Genomic DNA, 22,140 nt, shown 5'->3' with positions numbered 1-22,140 from the left:
CCCAAGGCTTTATTGGAGTTGTAAGGTACTATAGAGGTAAAATGAGCATGACTATCTCCATAAACAAACAATAACGTAAATAGAGCAAGGAAACAGCACATACTTTACTGTTGTGTTCAGTATATGGTGCTTCCATCTTTTGTTCAAATCTTCTACAGCCCCATACTGCATCACGGATACAAAAGGGTGAGAACTAAGAAGACAAACAGAACCATTAGGGGCCTAGATAAAATGTTGTTTGCTGCTAATCTCACTTTCAAAATCATTATTAGCACTTAACAAAACAAAACATATCAGAATTTCCTAACAAATAAAAAGCTATAGTTCACACTCTGTTTCTCTTTCAGAAATTACAAAGTATCATGTGAATGCCCAAGATAAGACATTATACATGCTATACTAGAAGTAAGATGGCATCAAACGAACTATGAATCCATTTATGATCTGACCAACACAGGGGAAAGAAACAACAGCTACCTGAATGATCGCCCAGACGGCGGCCGCGAGGGGCACCCAGTTAGACAATGGCACGACCCAGCACTCAACGAACCACGCGAAGAGGCCGAGCAGGATTAATTTTCTTGGAAGATACTGACTTCTCAAAAGTCAGATGCCATAACCAGATCTTGCCATCTTCAGATACCGATGCTAGATATGTCATGGTCCCTTAATACATGTTCTGGTTCGACTCTATATCAAGAAATTATTGAGTGTGAAGATTGCACATGTGCGAAATCCTGAGATTGTTTGCCAATGTTAAGAATAGGGAAAAAAATAAAGAACAGAAATAATTCACCCGCCCTCCACAAGATCAGGTCGACGTCGTTATGCTGCATGAGCGACAGTAGCGCGTCCCGCACCGTCTGGAGCAGATCCCGCCGTCCCGCTCCCACATTTTCTTTATATGGGTTGGGATGGTTCAGAACATTTTTCTCGAATACGCATGAGCATGCGTATCATATGTTAAAGAAGAAGCGGCAAAGAAGCCGGATAGAATGCCTTTCGGCCATTACAATGCCAATCACAGGAATTAGCATCCACATCCACCAAACACACCCACCACGCGTACTACAATACTTGCTTCACCTAGGCCAACCTCATGCCGATGGCGATTGGGCAAGCCACAGAGCAACCGAGCCGCGTCACAACCGCTGCCGAAGACCTCTACAACAAGACCAAAACTCGCGACCAACACAGACCAACGTACTCAACCCATTGCGCCAAGAAGAAGTCAGCAAGTGGACGGCAGGGCCTGGACGGACCTAGAGACGGCATCAAGGGATGGTTCAGAACATTCAGAGGGGCCATTCCCATAGACGATTTTGATTTCCTTAGAGCGATGATTAACCTAGCCAGCTAGTCATTTTCAGGCTTGGGAATAAAGCTTCAGAAAATCTCAAGGTTCCGTGATTCGAAGGTCATGTTCTCAAGACAGATTTGCATCGGTTTTTAGGAGATTCACATCAGATTTCAAACTAAGAATCTCATAGGTCATCCCCACGCTGAGCACAGCACTACTCATTCACATCAGAATTCAAACTAAGAATCTCATAGGTCATCCCCACGCTGAGCAGAGCACTACTCACCAGTGACGAGATCGAACGCAGATGGAGGCGCAGGAGAGGGAGCACGGAGATCCCAACCAGGAGCACGACCCTCCTTCCGAGTCCCCTCCCGGAGGATGAGCAGCGAGACAGAGAAACACGGCCAGAGGTCCGTCCTGCTGCTGCAGACGAGGCCGAGGTCGGAGGCGGTGACGTCGTCTGTCAGGGGTGGAGAACCTCTCTCCCGTCGCGGCCCCCCTTCCGCTGCCGTACTCGAGGAAGAAAGGGAGAGGCGGAGGGCTAGAAATAGGCTAGGGCAGGGGAAAGGGGAGGAGCAGACGAGAGAAATGGCTGAGACGGCGGCGGCCGCGGCTTTGGAGGTTGCGTGCGAGAGCTGATGTGACGATGTGGGGCGAAAGAAAAGTAGAAGTTACCTTCCAAGGGAAGGAAGGGATCCATCGCTAGTTTTTTTATACTTCGCCACAGTAAGAGTGAATTCCATTTTTTACCTTGTAGTTGTACATTTGTGACACATATTACCCTATTTAGCGGAACTTTTATCGAAATGTCAGATTTTGGAGACTTTTAACACGGTTTTACCCCAGTTTTACATTTTGTCTGTTTATGGTCGATAGGATCGGCATGTTGCGTCATTGATTTGTAAAAAAAACTGTAAGGATCGGAGGGCATCATTGGCGATCTTGTCCAAGCTTCTCTTGTCTATCTGTTCCACTCCTTGTGGCCGTCCACATGTTTTTGGATACAGGGCGTCACCTCACACCTTACCTGATGGACACACATCAAAAAACAAGGGTCCAAAGATTTTAAAAGGGGTATTCTAGATGAATTTTCACTCGAAGGGGTAATTAGTGTCACAAATGTATAAATATGGGGTAAAAAGTGGAATTCACTCCCACAGTAAAGACGGGGATGAGCGATGCCGATGGGAGCCTGATGGAATTTTTTTTATACTTCGCCACAGTAAAGACGGGGATGAGCGATGACGATGGGAGCCTGATGGATGCATTTTTTTGTCGTACATGTGAACGCGCAAGGAATGCGAACGCGTGAGGAGGCGCCTTTGATGCGCACGTTAATGTTTTGGATATAAATAAACCGACGAGAACACGAAATCGGTGCTAGGTCAACAAAGTCTCCGCTCTGTTTTTCCCCAACTACGGTACGGGAGAGAGTTTTGCACCACGCGCCATGGCGGACGACGGCATGGATCCCACCCAGTACTACCACAACAGGCTCGGCGCGCTCGCCGCGCAGAAGGCCGCCGGCGTCAACCCCTACCCGCACGCCTTCCAGCCCACCGCCTCCGTCGCCGACTACGTCCACAGGTACAGGGGCCTGGCCGATGGGGAGAAGCTGGTCGACGTCACCGAGTCCCTGGCCGGGAGGATCATGAGCAAGAGGACGTCGTCCTCCAGCCTCCTCTTCTACTACCTCCACCGCGGCGGCGCCAAGGTCCAGGTCATGGCAGACTCCGGGACCTCGGAGCTGGAGACTCCCGAGGAATTCTCCGCTTTCCACTCTGGCGTGAAGCTTGGCGACGTGGTCGACGTGCGTGGGTTCCCTGGTAAAAGCAACCGAGGCGAGCTCAGCATATTCCCTACACAGTTTGTCGTGCTCTCGCCCTGCCTGCACATGCTGCCGCGGCAGCCTAATAGGCACCGGCGCGCGCCGCCGCTGCCGTGGGCGCCCGGCATGCCCAGGAACATGGAGAGCTACGCCCTCAAGGACCAGGAGACACGGTACCGCCGACGGTACCTCGATCTCATGGTGAACCCTGAGGTGAGGTCCGTCTTCACGGCGCGAGCCAGAGTCGTCTCCTTCATCCGGAGCTTCCTTGACAAGCGTGGGTTTTTGGAGGTGGACACCCCGATGATGAACGTGGTTGCCGGTGGCGCCGCCGCCAGGCCGTTCGTCACGCACCACAACGACCTGAACATGAAGTTGTACATGCGCATCGCGCCAGAGCTCTACCTGAAGCAGCTCGTCATCGGCGGACTGGACCGCGTGTACGAGATCGGGAGGCAGTTCAGGAACGAAGGCATCGACATGACGCACAACCCCGAGTTCACGACGTGCGAGTTCTGCATGGCCTATGCGGACTACAACGACCTGATGGAGCTCACGGAGGAGATGCTGGGCGGCATGGTGAAGGAGCTCACGGGCGGCTACAAGGTACAGTACCACGCCAACGGCGCCGACAAGCCGCCTATCGAGATCGATTTTACTCCTCCGTTCGCGCGGATCAACATGATCAAGGGACTGGAGGACATGGCCGATCTCAACATACCGGAGGAGGATCTGTCGACCGATGATGCCAACGAGTACTTGATGGAGGCTTGTGCCAGGTACGACATTACGTGCCCGCTTCCACACACGACGGCACGGCTGCTGGACACGCTTGTCGGGCACTTCCTGGAGGAGACATGCGTGAACCCGACGTTCATCATCAACCATCCGGTGATCATGAGCCCACTCGCAAAGTCACACAGGGACGAAGCCCGGCCTGGACTGACTGAAAGGTTTGAGCTGTCATCAACAAGCATGAGGTGTGCAACGCCTACACGGAGCTGAATGACCCGGTCGTGCAGAGGGAGCGGTTTGAGGAGCAGCTCAGGGATCGTCAGGACGGTGACGATGAAGCGATGGCCATGGACGAAACCTTCTGCACTGCCCTTGAGTATGGCCTGCCGCCGACCGGAGGCTGGGGTCTGGGGATTGATCGCCTCACCATGTTGCTGACGGATTCCCAGAACATAAAGGAGGTCCTCCTGTTCCCGGCCATGAAGCCTCAAGACAGCTAGTTGTTTGAAAAGATGAAATTCTTGTCCTATGAAAGAAACAAAATGGAATTTAAGTTATGGACAGTAATTGCCCATTGTCAATAAGGTTTCCTAGTTCTATGCTTTACAAATATTTATTTCTGTACTTCGAGAAATAACAAGCAATGTTAACTAGTTCTATGTTATTTTAATGGACAGTAACTGCCATTGTCAATATGGTTTTCTATTTCATTGAGTTGCTATAAGCCTATAACTAACCTCATGTTCATGTAATATGTTTTGGTGTTTTTTTCTTCTGAAAAAGAGGACAACTCCGGTCCCAGAATCCCACATACGACAAGATGTTTCTGCTCCAAACGGTAGAGCAGAAACATCTGCACTCGCCGGCCGAAGCAGATGCGAGCAAACTTAAAAAACTCCGCTCCCCAGGTAGGTAAGTTGCCTGATTTGCTACAGAATCTTTTGTTCAAAAAAAATCTCATTGCATCCAACAAAGCTTTGCGATGTCTTGGTCCAAGTAAAAAAGTAGACGCAATGCCATCATTACTCAACCTTAAGCAAGAGACAGCACAGGTTGCAACCATGGAACACTTTAAAATTTGTAAGATGGCACCCTTTTTAAACACTTGATGATGTTGTACTGGAACAACCGCAGGGAGTCATATGGAAACATCAGAAACTTACACCTGATTGCTGTTATGTGTCGCTTGTTCTCCAAGAATTGCATGGAATTTGTTCTGCGCCAGGTTTGCAGCGTATAGAAGTTCCAATCTGGCAAACATCTACAAGTCACATAGTAGTCCTCACATAATACATCAATTGATTTGCAATGGACATATCTACTTACAGATTGTGTATAAACATGCTCAACTTATTCTCATGTCTTCAGGTCGGAAGGGAGCGGTTTATACTTTGAGCAAAATGTCACAGGGGCTTTGATCCAGTAGCACATCATTCCTTTTGTCTGACTAAATGACACGGTTTTGATGGACAGTTAGACAAAATAGCATAAATTGGGTTTTTGCTTGGTCTAGGATAATTTTCACCCTGGGCCCTTACACCTGGCTCGATCGACCCTTATCGACCAGAAGTAGTCGTTAATCCAAAGAAATAACAACGCCGCCGCAGCTTCTTTCTTTCACTCGGACCCATATTACGAAAGCAAGAAAGGCTGCTACCGGCCAGCAGACGAGGGGCATGCAGACCCCACGGCACCGGAATTTTTCACTAGTACGACAGATGGTGAAGCGTCCGCGCTAGCATTCCCAGAATTCCGAGCATTGCCACCATGTCTTGCTAATTTTCTGATGCCTCCTAATCCTATATGCTTCTAGCAACATTGACTACGATTTTTCTATTGAAGCTTTAGAGCTGATCCCCACTGCATTCTGATATACGTTTAGGTTTCACCATAGTGTGTCAGCAAGTGCATGCAAGAGGGTCGGGGAGGTTAGTGAAGAATGGAAAAGCAGCAAGTGAAAGGATGAGCTTTTAAAAGTAGAGGATGTAGAAGTATTGTCACGCCTGCGGTCTTAATGTTAGCCACGTCACCCATCATGTGGTACACAGACCCAGTGATGTTGTAATAAGTTGTAGCAGAAAGGAGAAAAGTCACTTGCATATGTTGATCGATCCTTCAATGTCGCTTAATAGTGATATAACTCACCATGTTATAAAGTGACTACCATCATATGTAGACCAGGCCGGAGTATGTCACTGTTTATGTTGCCAGTTATTTTCAGTAGATTTACACTTTGGACAACCCAAAAATATGTATGTGCAATCACCACCAGGTGTCCATTAAGTGAGGAAATGAGCTAGACCCAAAGCAATAGTTTGAAAGGTTTAGTTTGGGTATATTACTAAAATCACCTAGAGATACATCCAAGTATAAGCTAGTATAAGAAACTAGTGTTACATATTGGTACTACCATCATTCTGGATGTATTTTTTTTTCTAACGTCCAATTGAAGCAAGTTACACAAAAAATATGGGCTAAAATATATTTGTCATCTAATGCAATTTAGTAAACTTCTTTGCATTGTCTCTCTTACATAGTATTGGCTACGTGAGAGTATCTTGTGCCAGGAAAGAGAGGCTGTTTTCTTAGCACTACGTATCCTAGTAGTGGGCTGCAAAGGGGGCGACATTTCAGTTGTGGCATATTGTTGCTTGGATCTCCCTAACTTCCTGATGCCTCCTGCTCCTACAAGTAGAGAGGCAAGACATAAATGCCATCCAAGTATTATTTTCTGACAACTTAATCATCGTTTTTAATTTGCCAGTCAGAATGACTAGAAACAATCGAGATTTCAAATGTGCAGGCGTACAAGTTGTGTTTGTGAGTATTGCATGTGGCAAGAGGAAAATGAAATGGGCAAGGAATGGGACTCCTCCCTTTTAAAGATGGATCCAGGAGGTAGAATCAATTTGTGTGGGGCCTTGATTATTAGTCGTCTCCCTGATCTCGGCAGCCACCTTCCATTGGCCGCAAGTCACGCAACTTCGTACTGTTCTTTTAAGTGCTGTGTTTGATATTGTTATTCCAGTGACCCGGTAGTGCCGTAGTGGCCGTCATGGTTAAAATTTTCTATGAAATTTCACATATTTCGATGAGTTCCAAAATTGTTTTCTTTTCCAAACTAAAAACCTTGGTGGTGGTAATCACAAATAGTTAATTTCTCTTCCTTTTCACAAATAGTTTATTTCTATACTTTGAGAAATAACAAGGCAATGTTTCCGAGTTCTGTCGTATTTTAATGGACAGTAATTCCCCATTGTCAATATGGTTTTCCTTTTCATTGAGTTGCGTATAATTAACCTCATCTCTGACCATGCTGCATGTAATATTTTTTGATGTTTTTTTTCTGAAAAAGAGGATAACTCAATCCCGACAGGGGTCCACCTCCTGTCAGGCCACCACACCCCAGATACAACAAGAATTTTCTGCTCCGAACAGCAGAAGCAGATTGGAGCGAAATTACCACCTCGGCTCCCCAGTAGGTAACTTGTTGTAATTTGCCACAGAATTTTACTTCCTGTCCAACAGAAATCTCAATCCATCCAATATAGTTTAGCGATGTGTTGGTTCATGTAAAAAAAATTAGAGGGATGACCATTACTGATCCTCAGAATGTACACAAAAAGTTTTACACATTGCCATTGTACAGTGCAAAAGTTGCAACCATGAAACACTTCAACTTTGAATCATAAGATGTCACACATTTTGGACACTTAATGATGTTGTGCTCCAACAATTTTAGGGAGTCAAATTCTGCACCATATTGAGAGATCATAAACTATACCTGATTGGTGTTATGCGCAGCTTGTTCTCTCGGAATTTTACGAATTATGTTTTGCAGCAGGTTTGCAGCATATAGAAGTTACAGTCTCGACTCGTACATGTTACTTTGTCTTGCGACATTCTATTTGGCAGTGAAAATATTTTCCCTTGAATGGACGCCAAAAGGAATGGCAATCAAAATTCAGTGTAACACAAAGGAGGGCAAATCGAAAGGAGAGGGGGGCAAACACAGAAGCAGGTGCAGCCGAGCTGTGATAGACCCGTGCGTTATTGTCTTCAAGGTACTACAGGTTTCCAGATACTAGTAACCCAAAAGCACATATCAGCCTGTGAGCGCAGACCCTCCCTGTAATAAGGATACAAAGGTCCAAAAAGGTGCATATTAAACAAAACGGATGCACTAGCAGGACAAGCACGGAGCAACAGCATGTATGCACTGATCTCGCTATCCCATTCTCGCCGGAGGAGGTGGGGAGGTCGATCGCCTCGATGAAGGCGGGGTCGGCGCCGGGGCCGGATGGCCTGCCGGTTGCCTTCTTCCAGAAATTCTGGAACGTCCTAAAACCTGTGATCATGCCAATGTTCCATGAATTCTATATCGGAACATTTGACATGGCGCGTATAAATTTTGGTGTTATCACCCTGATCCCATAAGTAGTTGGGGGCGACGGACATTCGCCAATTCAGACCTATCACAGTTATCAACGTCCTGGAGCGCATCTTCTCTAAAGTCTGCACGATTAGACTCGGACTGGTAGTCGAGAGGATGAACCACCCACTTCAGACAGCCTTCTTGAAAGGGAGACGAATTCATGACGAGGTTGTGTCCCTGCATGAGATTGTGCACGAGTTACGATCGCGTGGACAAAAGAGTGTCTTCCTCAAGCTGGATTTCCAGAAAGCCTATGATCGGCTAGATTGGGATTTCTTGCGGCTCGTTATGCAGCGCAGAGGCTTTGAGGACAAATGGTGCAACTGGATTATGCAGTTGGTACGGTCTGCCAAGACTGCGATTTACATTAACGGTGATGTGGGGCCGTTCTTCTCATCCTCTGCGGGAGTGAAGCAAGGGGATCCGATACCCCCCTACTCTTCAATCTCGCCGTGGACGCTCTGGCAGGCATCCTGGACAAAGCTAGGAGGGTCGACCACCTCTCGGGAGTTGCTAGTGTTGGGAATCGAAGCAGAATTTTAAAATTTTCTATGCATCACCAAGATCAATCTATGGAGTCATCTAGCAATGAAGGAGAGAGGAGTGCATCTACATACCCTTGTAGATCACGAGCGGAAGCGTTCAAGAGAACGGGGTTGATGGAGTCGTACTCGTCGTGATCCAAATCAAAGAAGATCCTAGCGCCGAACGGACGGCACCTCCGCCTTCAACACACGTACGGAGCGAGGACGTCTCCCGCGCCTTGATCCAGCAAGGAGGAGGGAGAGGTTGAGGAAGAGGACTCCAACAGCAGCACGACGACGTAGTGGTGGTGAAGCTGCAGTACTCCGGCAGGGCTTCGCCAAGCTCTTACGGAGGAGGAGAGGTGTTGGGGAGGGGAGGGGCTGCGCCTTGGATGTTCTATGCAGCCCTCCCCTTGCCCCTCTATTTATAGGGTAAGGAGGAAGGGGGCCGGCCCCCTCTAGATGAGATCTAGAGGGGGGGCGGCCAAGGGGAGGGGGCTTGCCCCCCAAGCAAGGGGGGCGCCCCCTTTAGGGTTTCCCCCCCAACCCTAGGCGCATGGGCCCAAGGGGGGGGGGGCTGTGGCCTGCCCATGTAGGGCTGGTCCCCTTTCCTCTACAGCCCATTAGGCCCTCCGAGAGAGGTGGCCCCTCCCGGTGGACCCTCGGAACCCCTCCGGTGGCCCCGGTACAATACCGATATGCCCCCGAACCTTTCCGGTGACCGTATGACAACTTCCTACATATAAATCTTCACCTCCGGACCATTCGGGAACTCTTCGTGACGTCCGGGATCTCATCCGGGACTCCGAACAACATTCGGTAATCACATATAAGTCTTCCTAACAACCCTAGCGTCACCGAACCTTCAGTGTGTAGACCCTACGGGTTCGGGAGACATGCAGACATGACCGAGACGACTCTCCGGTCAATAACCAACAGCGGGATCTGGATACCCATGTTGGCTCCCACATGCTCCACGATGATCTCATCGGATGAACCACGATGTCGAGGATTCAATCAATCCGTATACAATTCCCTTTGTCTAGCGGTACGATACTTGCCCGAGATTCGATCGTCGGTATCCCGATACCTTGTTCAATCTCGTTACCGGCAAGTCTCTTTACTCGTTCCGTAACACATCATCCCGTGATCAACTCCTTGGTCACATTGTGCACATTATGATGATGTCCTACCGAGTGGGCCCAGAGATACCTCTCCGTTTACATGGAGTGAGAAATCCCAGTCTCGATTCGTGCCAACCCAACAGATACTTTCGGAGATACCTGTAGTGTACATTTATAGCCACCCTGTTATGTTGTGACGTTTGGCACACCCAAAGCACTCCTACGGTATCCGGGATTTGCACAATCTCATGGTCTAAGGAAATGATACTTGACATTAGAAAAGCTTTAGCAAACGAACTACACGATCTTGTGCTAGGCTTAGGATTGGGTCTTGTCCATCAAGTCATTCTCCTAATGATGTGATCCCATTATCAACGACATACAATGTCCATGGTCAGGAAACCGTAACCATCTATTGATCAACGAGCTAGTCAACTAGAGGCTTACTAGGGACATGGTGTTGTCTATGTATCCACACATGTATCTGAGTTTCCTATCAATACAATTCTAGTATGGATAATAAACGATTATCATGAACAATGAAATATAATAATAATAACTAATTTATTATTGCCTCCAGGGCATATTTTCAACAGTCTCCCACTTGCACTAGAGTCAATAATCTAGTTCACATCGCCATGTGATTAACACTCACAGGTCACATCGCCATGTGACCAACATCCTAGAGTCTACTAGACTCAATGATCTAGTTCACATCACTATGTGATAAACCCTCAAAGAGTTCTGGGTTTGATCATGTTATGCTTGTGAGAGAGGTTGTAGTCAACGGGTCTTGCCATATTCAGATCCCTATATATTTCGCAAAACTTTATATCGTAGATGCTGCTACCACGTTCTATTTGGAGCTATTCCAAATTATTGCTCCATTATACGTATCCGGTATCTCTACTCAGAGCTATCCGGACAGGTGTTAAGCTTGCATCGACGTAACTCTTTATGTCGAACTCTTTATCACCTCCATAACCGAGAAACATTTCCTTATTCCTCTAAGGATAATTTTGACTGCTATCTGGCGATCCAGTCCTAGATCACCTTTGTACCCTCTTGCCAGACATGTGTCAAGGCGCACATCAGGTGTTGTACTCAGCATGGCATACCGTATAGGGCCTATGACAAGAGCATAGGGGACGACCTTCGTCCTCCCTCTTTCTTCTGCCGTGGTCAATCTTTGAGTCTTACTCAACTTCACACCTTACAACTCAGGTAAGAACCCCTTCTTTGACTGATCTATTTTGAACTCCTTCAAAAAACATGTCAAGGTGTGCGTTCTTTGAAAGTATCCTCAGGCGTTTTGATCTATCTCTATAGATCTTGATGCCCAATATGTAAGCAGCTTTATCCAGGTCTTCCTTTGAAAAACACTCTTCAAACAACCATTTATGCTTTCCAGAAATTCTACATTATTTCGGATCAACAATATGTCATCCACATATACTTATCAGAAATGTTGTAGTGCTCCCACTCACTTTCTTGTAAATACAAGTTTCTAGCAAACATTGTATAAACCTAAAAGCTTTGATCACTCCATCAAAACATATATTCCGATTCCAAGATACTTGCTCTAGTCCATAGAAGGATTGCTGGAGCCAGCATACCTTTTAGCATCCTTAGGATCGACAAAACCTTTTATTGTATCACATACAACTTTTCTTACGAAAACTGGTAAGAAAACTTGTTTTGACATCCATCTGTCAGATTTCATAATCGAAAAATACAGCTAATGCTAACATGATTCCGACAGACTTAAGCATCGCTACGGGTGAGAAAATCTCATCGTAGTCAACTCCTTGAACTTGTGAAAAACCTTTTTGCCACAAGTCGAGCTTCATAGACGGTAAAATTACCGCCCACGTCCGTCTTCTTCTTAAAGATCCATTTATCTCAATGTTGTGCTGGAGATGACAATGAATCGGGGTGCTTCAGGGGAGCTCCTCGTGTGGGGCTGCGTTGATGTGGCAGCCAGTTTTGCGTTGACTGGATCCAACGGCTACGCTCAAAAGGATCCGACGAGTCATGGGGTGGGGTCGTGGGGTTGCTTGTTTGGCAAGTCACGGTAGGTTCTGTTCGATTTTGAGTCCAAACAAGCGCATAGTCGTCTCTTCTTCTTTGCATACTAGTAGGTGGGGCGCGCCCTGGGCGCGCCTCCTGTGCGTTCTTGTGCGCACTTGCCTTGGCTGTGCAGCTGTGCACGTGCATATGCAGGCCAGGGTACAAATCACAAAAACTTAGAGAAAAGTGTTCATTCAAGAGACATAGCAAGGTAATAGGTGCATATTATAAGATAGTAGGTCACAATCTTACAAGGTGGATGATAGAGCACAACATTGAATTGAAATCAAAGACTAACATGCTCCAAAAGAAAAACGATCTTCAAAGAAAAGTAGAGTTCATATATATAGATAGCAGGTGCTGCTGATGGCGATGTTCTAGAGATTAGCTAAAGATGATAGGTAGTTCATATATATAGATAGCAGGTGCTGCTGACGACGTCGTGTCTTGAGACAATGGACGGTGAGGGAGAGGCGGCGCCCTTCCTTGCATATCTTCTTTGAACTTTAAGTTTGCAATGAACTTAATACATTCTTCAAGACCAGCAAAACTTGTGGATTCTTGGGGAAAAAATCTGACCATAGTATTCAAACCTGTAGAAGTAGAAGGAACCAAATCAGCATCATAATATTTGAACCGATTCAAGAACAAGCAGATCTATGCAGATAAGGGATGTATTGTGTTGCATGCATTAGGAACAAAATATTCAAGCAGCACCATCGAATTGCTAGTAAAAGGGGGTAGAGCAAAAGCATGTATTTAAAGAGAGCACCTCCTAATAAAAGTTTCAAGAGTATAGGATACCTCTTGAGTTCTGAAACTTGAACTAAGATTTTGAGACTTGTCGTTAGTTTAGTACAACTTTAGTCGGAAGGAGTAGTAGCTAACATCTTTGGAATCACAGAAAAACAATGGTATATTATGCCTAACGCTATACGGTCCATCATAATTTTATCTTCCTCGAGTGTGTCACTGAGATTGGTCAAGGTAATGATCCCCGATGTGAATTTGAACCATTAAAACATAAGGATCAAAGACTAGGGGATGGGAGATATAAGCAGATCAATGATTGAGCTCTACTAAGGATACAAGGCACAAATATAAGAGATACTACATAAGATGGTAATGAGTTGGACTGCTCTACAAAGAAAAGTGAGCAAACCAGTATGTAAAGCTCGTTAATTTTGGTCTGGAGGCATCAGGATGGAAGTAACAAACATAAATAATAGTTACCAAATAAAATTGTTAACAAAGACATATTTAGATACATCAAACATGCCGCTTCTCTGGTCGGACCTCCTCCACATCCAAAGACGCCCCGTCACTACCAGAATAAGCTACGTTGCCGACGGCCCAGGGCCGTCGGCATAGGCCTATGCCGACGGCCACCATCGGCATAGCCCCGTCGGCAACTCGTACGTCGGCATATCCCAGGGCGGCCGTCAGCATAGCAAAGCCATCGGTATAGGCCGCTATGCCGATGGCGTCCGTACCACCGTCGGCACACATGCACCGTCGGCAAAATTTTCCGCCTAACGGCTCCGCCGTCAAAACCGAGCCAACCATGTGCTGACACGTTGCACAGGTATCCCGATGGTAAAGCCGTCGGCATAGCTCTAGAACTTATGCCGACGGTCTAACCGTCGGCCTAGCAGTGCCACATGTCAGCTGCTGGGCAGGCCTGGCGCATAGCTACGCCGATGGTTAGACCGTCGGCATACTTGCTGACCATAACAAAAAAAGAATTAAGGCTAGAAATTTACGAATGCAATTAGAGACATGATTCTAGAAATTAAACCCCAACAAACAAATATGTGTAAGAGAAGTGCACTGACAACAAGTGAGCTGTGCAAACACAACCAGAACAGCAAAGATGGCATCGAAAACTGAATCAGTTAGTCTTCCAGCTCACACTGAATGCAACTACTAGTGCTAGTAATCAAAATTAAATGGTACAGCCATCCACTCTGAAAATCAGTGCACAGATAAACGTCACAATCCACATTATTAACTTGGAAGAAAAAAAACTTGTTGGTTGGGAGCGACCTTGTGTTCGTTGGATGCCGTCGCCGTCGAGATCCAAGTCAAAGATTTAAGATATTTGCTTCTCAAGATGCAGAGCATTTTTGTCAACCTACACAACAGCACCACCACCAGCAATACTATGAGCGACAATCCAGACGGCCGCCACAATTAGCTAGTAAGACATTAACACCATAATATGAAGCAAACAGAGCAATCCCAATGTGCAAAGAAATTGTACTGATTCCATTGAAACAATACCGTGGCATAAGTAACAGGTGCCACAAAACAGAGCTAGCTGCTGAGTGTAGAGCAATACTAGTATAATTTCAAATTCAGAGGACAGTTACTAAGCCATAAACACTAGATAAGCATCTCAGCTCAGGGGACAGCAAAACTATAAATTCCATTGCATCAATATCAATAGGATGGCATAATGATCAGGTGGCACAAAACAAAACAAAGCTGTGGAGTGAGTCTAGCACAGAAAAACAACGGTTTGGCCATCAGTCACAGCTCTCAAGATAAAACAAAAGAGGTCTCAGGTTTAAACTGAAAAGAAACAACTAGTTATGCGAGCTTTTTCAATAGTAACTTGGAGATGCATAAAGAACAACTAGGTACGACTCACCCTGGATGCATGCAATCATGAGCATCCATACTTGCAGTGCAGGCAGTAAATAACAAACTACTATATTTCCCAAAGTATATAATAGCTTTGTAAAAAAGAGGATTGTATCAGCCAGACACTTCTCCCAGGATCAATGTATGCATGCAATTCATCCAGGCCCAGCATGATGCTAAATCCTACTCATGTTGCTAGCACATATACATATATACACAACAAGAACGAATTCACAGGCACAAAAAGGAATATCCCCTGGATAGCATGGTAATGAACTACTCACATGCAATTTGATAGGACTAGTACTAGTGATAACAATCCAACAATGTCCTAACAGCTGCAGCAACACGCACACATCAACTGCCTGAATACTGGTGAATAGCAAAGTCTATCCATACTTGACAAAGGAGCAAATCAATGTCAAGTTCATCTCAGATGTGTGGTTCATGACAACGGTAGCAGTTAACAAGATTACTGAATTTTAATTTGTGGAAGCAAGGAAACAAGCAATAGAATGCCTATCTCGTTCAACACTAGAGTAACAGCAGTAGCAAATTCAGTCCAGCATGTGAGTAAGTAAAAAATATAGATCAACAGGGAATCAAACTAGTTCAAAGAAATCTGTAACAAAATTTACAGTAAAAATCATCTAGTATTAATCAATGGTTCTGTTTTGATCCAAACTAGATGAATTCAAGGCTAATCTATTAGTCTAGTAGCAATCATCTAGTATGTGACAGTAGAGGAGTAAGTGTTATTGTACAGTTAGAAAAATACACGTCATGTGCATGGCAGCAACTGGAGGGAACAGAGGATGGAGAGGGGCTCACCATGGTGGTGCTTTAGCCGATGCAGTGCACCGCCGTCATGCCGTGGAGGGAGCCGCCGGAGGGAGCCACCGCCTAGCCGGAGTTTACCCGCTGCGCGCGTCCGCCCCGCAGCCACCGGGTGCAGGAGTACCCTGCGTTTTGATTTTCGGCCGAAAAAAACGAATTTCGGCCGTTTCGCTAGGGCCCGATATATGGGCCTATCGGCCGAATAATTTGGCCCAGTTTGAATTTTTTTTGCCCAGCCCAGCTTCCAGAGCCTTCCAACTAAGACAAAAGCACGAAACCCCAATCGGCCAACCCTAGAATCGCTCGTTGCTTGTCCCTCCTCCCGTGTGCGGCGCCGCCGCTGCGCACAGGACAGCGAGCGCTTCCACCCCATCTCCTCGCCCTCGTCCACTTCTCCGGCCAAGCCACTCACTTCTCCTCGCCCTCGTCCACTTCTCCGGCCAAGCCGCTCACTTCCACCACTTCTCCTCGCCCTCGTCCACTGCTCTCGACCTCACGAGTCCTCACCAGATCTGAAGCTCGTAGGCAGCAGGGCTCCCTAGGTAATCCCCATCTTCCTCCCCCTCTTGGCAGAACTTTCTTCCATGATTTGTTTTGGGTCGCTATTGCATATGCTCTAGCTTCTCAACTTGCAATGTTTGAGTGCTGCTATAGTTGATCTTCTGAATGTTTGCAAGTGATGGCTGTCCGTACTGTTCATTTCAACAGAATAGCACTGCATCCCTATGTACAAAATGCATTTTTCCAACAGAATAGCACTGCATCCCTATGTACTGTTCATCCCTATGTATTTTACTTTCGGAGAAACCTCTCAAAGTTTTACATGGGGGCCTAAGATTGTTTCCTGTCCTTTGCTTCTCCAAGACTGCAGCATGGTGCTCGGCGGCTGCGGCAACGGAGCTGATGGAGCACGATCCGACCAGTTCAACGGAGGCAGTAGCACGGGGCAGCGGCAGCAGCATGGAGGGCGTCCGCTTGACTGGGAAGGTACAGATGTTGAAATGATGCTTGTGTGCAACATTAAAGTTTTTTCTCCAGAACAGATTAGTTTCAACAGAAAAGTAGATGTTGACTGATGATTAATTTCAATGGTCAGTGGTACCATTAAGTGGTGGTTCTAGAACTAAGCATCATTGTATCTTTCTCAAGAATAGATTACAGTTTGTGACTTGTCTGTTTGTCAAACTAGAGCATCGAGTTGTATATAAATTACTTATTCCTTAGTATCTGAACTAGAGCATTGGGCTGTACTGTTTTTGTTTATTATTAATATGAGGACACCCTAGTAAGCGACGGTTGCTTCCTTAGTTACCTACTCTTCATAACTGACCGATGTCCTTTTGTCACTTGATTTTCAGGTGATGGAACTGCAAATAGGAGTGGCAGCGGCAACCATGATGCAGGTGCAAGTGGTTCCCAAAGCTCTTGGAAAGTTTAGAGTATTTGGATCTCTCTTTCATATTTCTATATAGTAAGGCATATATCTTGATCTTATTGGTGCACATTTCTAGAGTATTTGCTTGGTATGCTGCCAGATTACTATGCTTTGCTTGTTCACACGATGCAAATGGAATATTGTTAGGTTCAATTAAAGTGATGTTGTTTGTAACTTTGCAATGCAGGAATTAAAGATAATAACTTATATGATCCTTGGAACCATACATGGCCGTATTCTGGGGGTTTTCATTGTATGTACTGTGGCCTAAAGCACAAAGGTGGAGGTGCAACCCGTGCCAAGGAGCACCTTGGTTGGATTGTAGGTAACGTGAGGAGCTGCCCAAATGTGCCAAGAAATGTGAGAGATGCAATGAGGGAGTGCCGGGATGAATCGAAGAGGAAGAAAAGAGAGAAACAAAATAGCAGGCTGAGAATTGAAAGAAATATTATGGAAGGGCTGTATCAACAAGGAGGGGTGATTAACATAATAGATGATGATGAAGAAGAAATTCAGATGAATATTAGAGAGGCATTGCGTGACCCGAATGTCTCCCGCAGAGTTGATAGGAGGATTGGCAAGGGGAGTGTGGGTGACGTGCGAGTTGCTGTTGGCAAAAGGAGTATCACCGCATATTTTGACAAGCAATTATGCAGCAACAAAGTATCTATGCAGCCCAAGATCAGTAGTGCTTTGGATGCTAATTCGAGAGATGCACTTGGCCTAGCTTGGTCCAAGTTTTTTCATGCCAATGATATTGCTGGACGTAAAGCTGACTGTCCATACTTCCGAGCTGCTTTGAAGATCACTCAACAATTAGGGCCTACTCCTATACCAACCGCGAAGGAGATTGATGGAAAATATTTGGATGCAAACTATGATGAAGCAACTTCGTTTCTTCAGAAATTCAAACAAGATTGGAAAAACTTCGGTGTGACCCTTATGTGTGACTCTTGGACTGGTCCAACAGGAATGAGTCTCATAAACTTCATGGTGTATTGCAATACACGAATGTTCTTCCTCAATACTATTGATGCATCCGGTCAGACTCAGAATTCAGGTTACTTCCTCCTCTTCTTCGCGTTTTACATTCTTCTTGAATACTTAGAGTTGTCCTAGAATTGTCTTATGTTCATGAAAATATTTGCTTTGTTCTAGTTAGGTATATACATATGTTTTTGCAATACTTTTCTTGAATAGTTGGATTTGTCCTAGAATTGTTTTATGTTCCTAATGCTTTGTTCTAAGTAGGTATATATGCATTCTACATATGTTCTTACAATACATGCTTCTTGAATACTTGGATCTGTCCTAGAATTGTTTTATGTTCTTAAAATACCTGCTTTGTTCTAATTAGGTATATGCATCTTACATAATTTTGTAGACTTTATCTATAGAGAGATTGAGAAGGTTGTAGAAAAGATAGGCCATGAACATATAGTTCAAATAGTAACAGATAATGGGTCCAATTATAAGAAAGCTTGCAAAACCCTTATAGAAGAACCAAAGTACTCTCATATTTTTTGGCAACCGTGTGCTGCTCACACCGTCAATCTTATGTTAAAAGATATAGCCAAATTTCCTGAGGTTGATGTGATAGTCAAGAGTGCCAAGACAATCTGTAGGTTCTTGCATAAGCACAATAATCTACATGATAACATGAAGAAGAACATAGGTGGTGAACTAATTAGACCAAATGCCACCCGGTTTGGGACTGTCTTCATGTTCCTTGAGAGTTACCATTTGAAGAAAGATAAATTTAGGGAGTGGATGGTTTCTCAGGATTGGAAAGAGTGTCAGTGGAGATATGAGCCTGGATACGTGTTTTCTGAAGAATGTTTGTCTAGTAATGTTTGGTGGAATGCACTAGAGTGGGTACTAGGTTCGTTAAGGCCACTTTATAAGGCCATGAGGTATGCTGATACGCAGAAACAATGCACTCTTTCTGGCTTCAAAAAAAGTATGATGCTCGCTATACAACGGATGGAAGCACATCTAGGCCCTACATCAAGGTTGTATCTTAGTTTCATGCGCAAGGTGGGCAAGAGGATAGATGCAATGGAAGAAGATACGTTTATGGTTGCAGCTACCATCCTTGATCCAGATACACATTACAGCCTCAAGCTTTGCAACCATACAAATTATGCTACTGCACTAACAGATGCGATAGCGAAGATATTAGATCCAAAGAGTGCTCTTTCAGCCATTGATGAAGTTAGTAAGTTTAGGGAGTGCCAAGGAAGGTTTGGAATCAGATTAGCACAAGAAGCTGCGGCGAGAATGGAGCCAAGTAAGTCGTGGTCTTTTGGTTTTAGAATTTCCATTTCCTTTTGTTTTGTAATTCTGAAAATTTCATTGGTGATATCTTGCAGCCCAATGGTGGTTTCAATTTGGAGGGGATGTTCCTGCATTGCAGAAGTGTGCAATGAGAATTTGCTCACAATGTGTCTCATCTAGTGGGTATGAGAGGAACTGGAGCGCCTTTGCTTTGGTGCACACAAAGCAAAGAAATCGCCTTTTATATGACAAGCTCCACAAGCTAGTTTCTGTCCGCTACAACCTAAAGGTATAAACCAACTCAAATTTACTTTGTACCTTGTATTGTCCTTGTGTCATATAATTTACTTGGTTTACTATCCAAACCTTGAAGATACGTGCTGAAGAAGATCAAGAGAAAGAGAGAGATATAGATAAAGAGGTTGATCCAAGTGCATTGCTGATAGATACAACAATGTTCGATGAGACAAATCCAATAATGGAGTGGCTGAATGAGGATGAAGAGGATCCAATTTTGGATGGAGCCGATGCGGCCAGTGCTGTTTTTGAGAAAATAAGGCGCCTCAACTCAAGCAGGAACAATTCTTATGTTGGTACAAAGGCTAATAAGAAGAAAAGAAAGAGGAATCATGATGAGGAGAATGAGTATGTCGAAACTGACAGTGAGGATGACGACAACGAGAATGAATATGTTGATAATGAGAGTGAGGATGATGATGGGGTGAGTGAGGATGATGAGGATGATCAACAAGATCAGCAAGAAACACAAATGCAAGTGGAAGAAGAGACACAAGTACAAGTTGAAAAGGAGACACAAGCAAGCATTGGCAATTTGGAGACTCGTAGATCTGGACGACTAGTTAGGAAGAAGACCAAGGAAATCAACAGCCTCTACTCGTAGATTTGGTAAGTCTCTTCTTTTCGGTGTTTCTTCTTCATGATGATTACTTTGAAAAATCTAGCTTGATGCATATGTTTGAAGCGGTTGATCTTTAAATAGCTTGATCTACATTGCTTTCTTATTCTGGTGCTCTAATGTGTATGCTCACCGTGTAATGATCAGTGCGCTTGTTCTAATTGCTGCTTGTCAATTATCATGTAGTATTGTTGTAATTTCTACTTATCTTCTTGTATGGCTGTTGTAATTGCTACTTATCACCTACTAGTGTTGTTCCAATTGCTACCACTCACCTACTAGTACTGTTCTAATTGCTACTTGTCTCTTAGTGCTATTCTAGTTGCTACTTATCATGTAGTGTTGTTCTAAATGCTACTTATCACTTGTATTTGTCTTTTAAATGGTACCTAGCTGGAGCTTGGAGCTAGCTGGAGCTTGGAGAATGATGCTAGTTGGAGGCTTGGAGCATGGAAGCTGGAGCTAGTGATGATTTCTTTTGGAGTTGTTGTTCGTTGTGATGCTTTGATGGTTGCCTTTTGCTGTTCGGTGTGATGCTTTGATGGCTGTCTTTTGGAGATGTTTCTACGTGAAGTCCTTTAAATTCCTAGAGTTGGTTGTACTGAAGTATTTAAACTTTGAACTATGATGTGATGGTTGTGGACTGTAAGTTTAGAACTAATGTGATGGTTGTGGACTGTAAGTTTATATTGGACTGACGCTCTTATTTTAATCCCTAGAGCTAATTTGCTAAAAATTATATGATTACTCCTGATGGCTGTTGGGCTGCTATGCTTTTGCTTTGCTTTTTCAAATTTATGCGAATGTTTGGTCAAATTTCAGCCGAATTTCGGCCAAATTTCGGCCAATTTTTGTCTGAAAATTCAAAATTTGATTTCGTAATTTCGTCCGAAATTTTGCCGAAATTTTTGAAATGACCGAAATTCGGCCATTTCGTTCAGGGCCGAAAAAAATGGCAAACCGAAAATCAAAACGCAGGGAGTACCATCCACGAGGCGGAGCCGCCCATGGGACTTGCGGTGGGCTTCGGAGAGGGCGGAGCAGAGTCGCCGTCGCCGCGCCGGAGTTGGAGGGGACGCCACCCTCGGAACCCTAGCCATCGGAAGGGGTCGTGGCTGAGCTCTCGGGGCCACGAGAGGCGCATCTGGCCGGAGGGAAGGGAAGAGCGGAGGCAGGGGGCTCGCATCTGTGCTGCGTGTTGGCGAGGCTCGCCGGAACACGCCGGAATCGTGCGGCATAGGCAGCGGCGGCGGGGGTAGGGAGAGACGAGAGAGAGAGGAAGGAGAGAGGTGGCAAGGAGGGAGAGGTGGGGCTGGTGTCGTGGTAGGGTAGGCTGCCCTGCCACGTCACCGATCAGTGGGAGGTTGCTTCCAACCAATAGGAAGCCAGCACAGATTTTGTGTTTCTTTGCACAGTTTTTTGAACAGGAAATACTCATGTTAAAATTTAGTAAAAAATAAAAAAAATCCAAATCTTCTAGGAATAATAAACCAATACCATGGAAAATTTCATATTTATTTACACCTTGTTTGCATTTAAAAATAAATAAAAACATCCGCAAAATGACGAATGTTATGGCCTAATTCATGGCATAGTTATAGTGATATCATATTGTGTATAAGTGTGCATCTTAGAATGGAAAACAATTTTGATGAAGGGAGTTTTCATTTTATTTTCAAGCAAAATTTAGTTTTCAATTTCTGGTTGCCGAAAAAGATTATTTTTTTGTGTGAAAACCCTACTGAATACTTGTTGCTGGATCTAACCATTAAAATCCACGGAAAATCATACGGCACTGGAAATCCTCGGGACCGGGCATGGTGTCACCATATAGCCCTTGTAGGGTGTGGTAAAAATCTGAGCGCGTTTCGCAAAAGGCTGACCGGAGGCCCTTTGTAAATTGCACCATCTTCGAGGTAGTATCTAGCTATCGGGAGGGAAAGTGTGTGGTTTGTGAAGGAAGGGTGTTGCCCGTTGCTCTGTTGAACTCGAAACTTCTCGTGCTCTTAA

The 22,140-nt window shown here is 45.1% G+C and overlaps 2 protein-coding genes, 1 long non-coding RNA gene and 1 pseudogene across 3 annotated transcripts; 3 read left to right on the top strand and 1 right to left on the bottom strand.

Annotated features, from left to right (window-relative positions):
• The first annotated feature begins 2,753 nt into the window (after nt 1-2,753).
• On the top strand, nt 2,754-4,366 carry LOC119271818 (annotated as a pseudogene).
• Nucleotides 4,367-12,223: 7,857 nt separating this feature from the next.
• LOC119266843 lies at nt 12,224-15,570 on the bottom strand. Its single transcript, XR_005132166.1, has 3 exons — nt 15,497-15,570; nt 14,066-14,153; nt 12,224-12,612 (listed from the first exon to the last, which is right to left on the bottom strand). It is a non-coding gene; the product is annotated as an uncharacterized LOC119266843 (long non-coding RNA).
• Nucleotides 15,571-16,013: 443 nt separating this feature from the next.
• On the top strand, nt 16,014-18,056 carry LOC119271816. The gene is made up of 4 exons (XM_037553488.1): nt 16,014-16,044; nt 16,367-16,489; nt 16,861-16,935; nt 17,125-18,056. The coding sequence occupies exons 2-4, from the start codon at nt 16,375-16,377 to the stop codon at nt 18,054-18,056; spliced, it is 1,122 nt and encodes a 373-aa protein (XP_037409385.1). The 5' UTR covers nt 16,014-16,044; nt 16,367-16,374.
• A 1,351-nt stretch (nt 18,057-19,407) lies between these two features.
• On the top strand, nt 19,408-20,800 carry LOC119266841 (histone H2A.Z-specific chaperone CHZ1-like). Its single transcript, XM_037548121.1, has 3 exons — nt 19,408-19,503; nt 19,588-20,120; nt 20,524-20,800. Exon 2 carries the CDS (start codon nt 19,669-19,671, stop codon nt 20,113-20,115), a length of 447 nt encoding a protein of 148 aa, XP_037404018.1. The 5' UTR covers nt 19,408-19,503; nt 19,588-19,668; the 3' UTR covers nt 20,116-20,120; nt 20,524-20,800.
• The last annotated feature ends 1,340 nt before the right edge of the window (nt 20,801-22,140 follow it).

Source organism: Triticum dicoccoides, chromosome 3A, assembly GCF_002162155.2.
Source record: "Triticum dicoccoides isolate Atlit2015 ecotype Zavitan chromosome 3A, WEW_v2.0, whole genome shotgun sequence".
NCBI lineage: Eukaryota > Viridiplantae > Streptophyta > Magnoliopsida > Poales > Poaceae > Triticum > Triticum dicoccoides.
This window is presented reverse-complemented; position numbering and strand designations above follow the sequence as displayed.

Bases quoted from the DNA above. Each gene is read 5' to 3' on its own strand.
- LOC119271816 (XM_037553488.1), top strand. From the start codon at position 16,375: ATGGTGCTCGGCGGCTGCGGCAACGGAGCTGATGGAGCACGATCCGAC. The intron at 16,490-16,860 runs GTACAGATGTTG...CTTGATTTTCAG, and splicing joins GCGTCCGCTTGACTGGGAAG to GTGATGGAACTGCAAATAGG. The intron at 16,936-17,124 runs TTTAGAGTATTT...TTTGCAATGCAG, and splicing joins TTCCCAAAGCTCTTGGAAAG to GAATTAAAGATAATAACTTA.
- LOC119266841 (XM_037548121.1), top strand. From the start codon at position 19,669: ATGTTCGATGAGACAAATCCAATAATGGAGTGGCTGAATGAGGATGAA.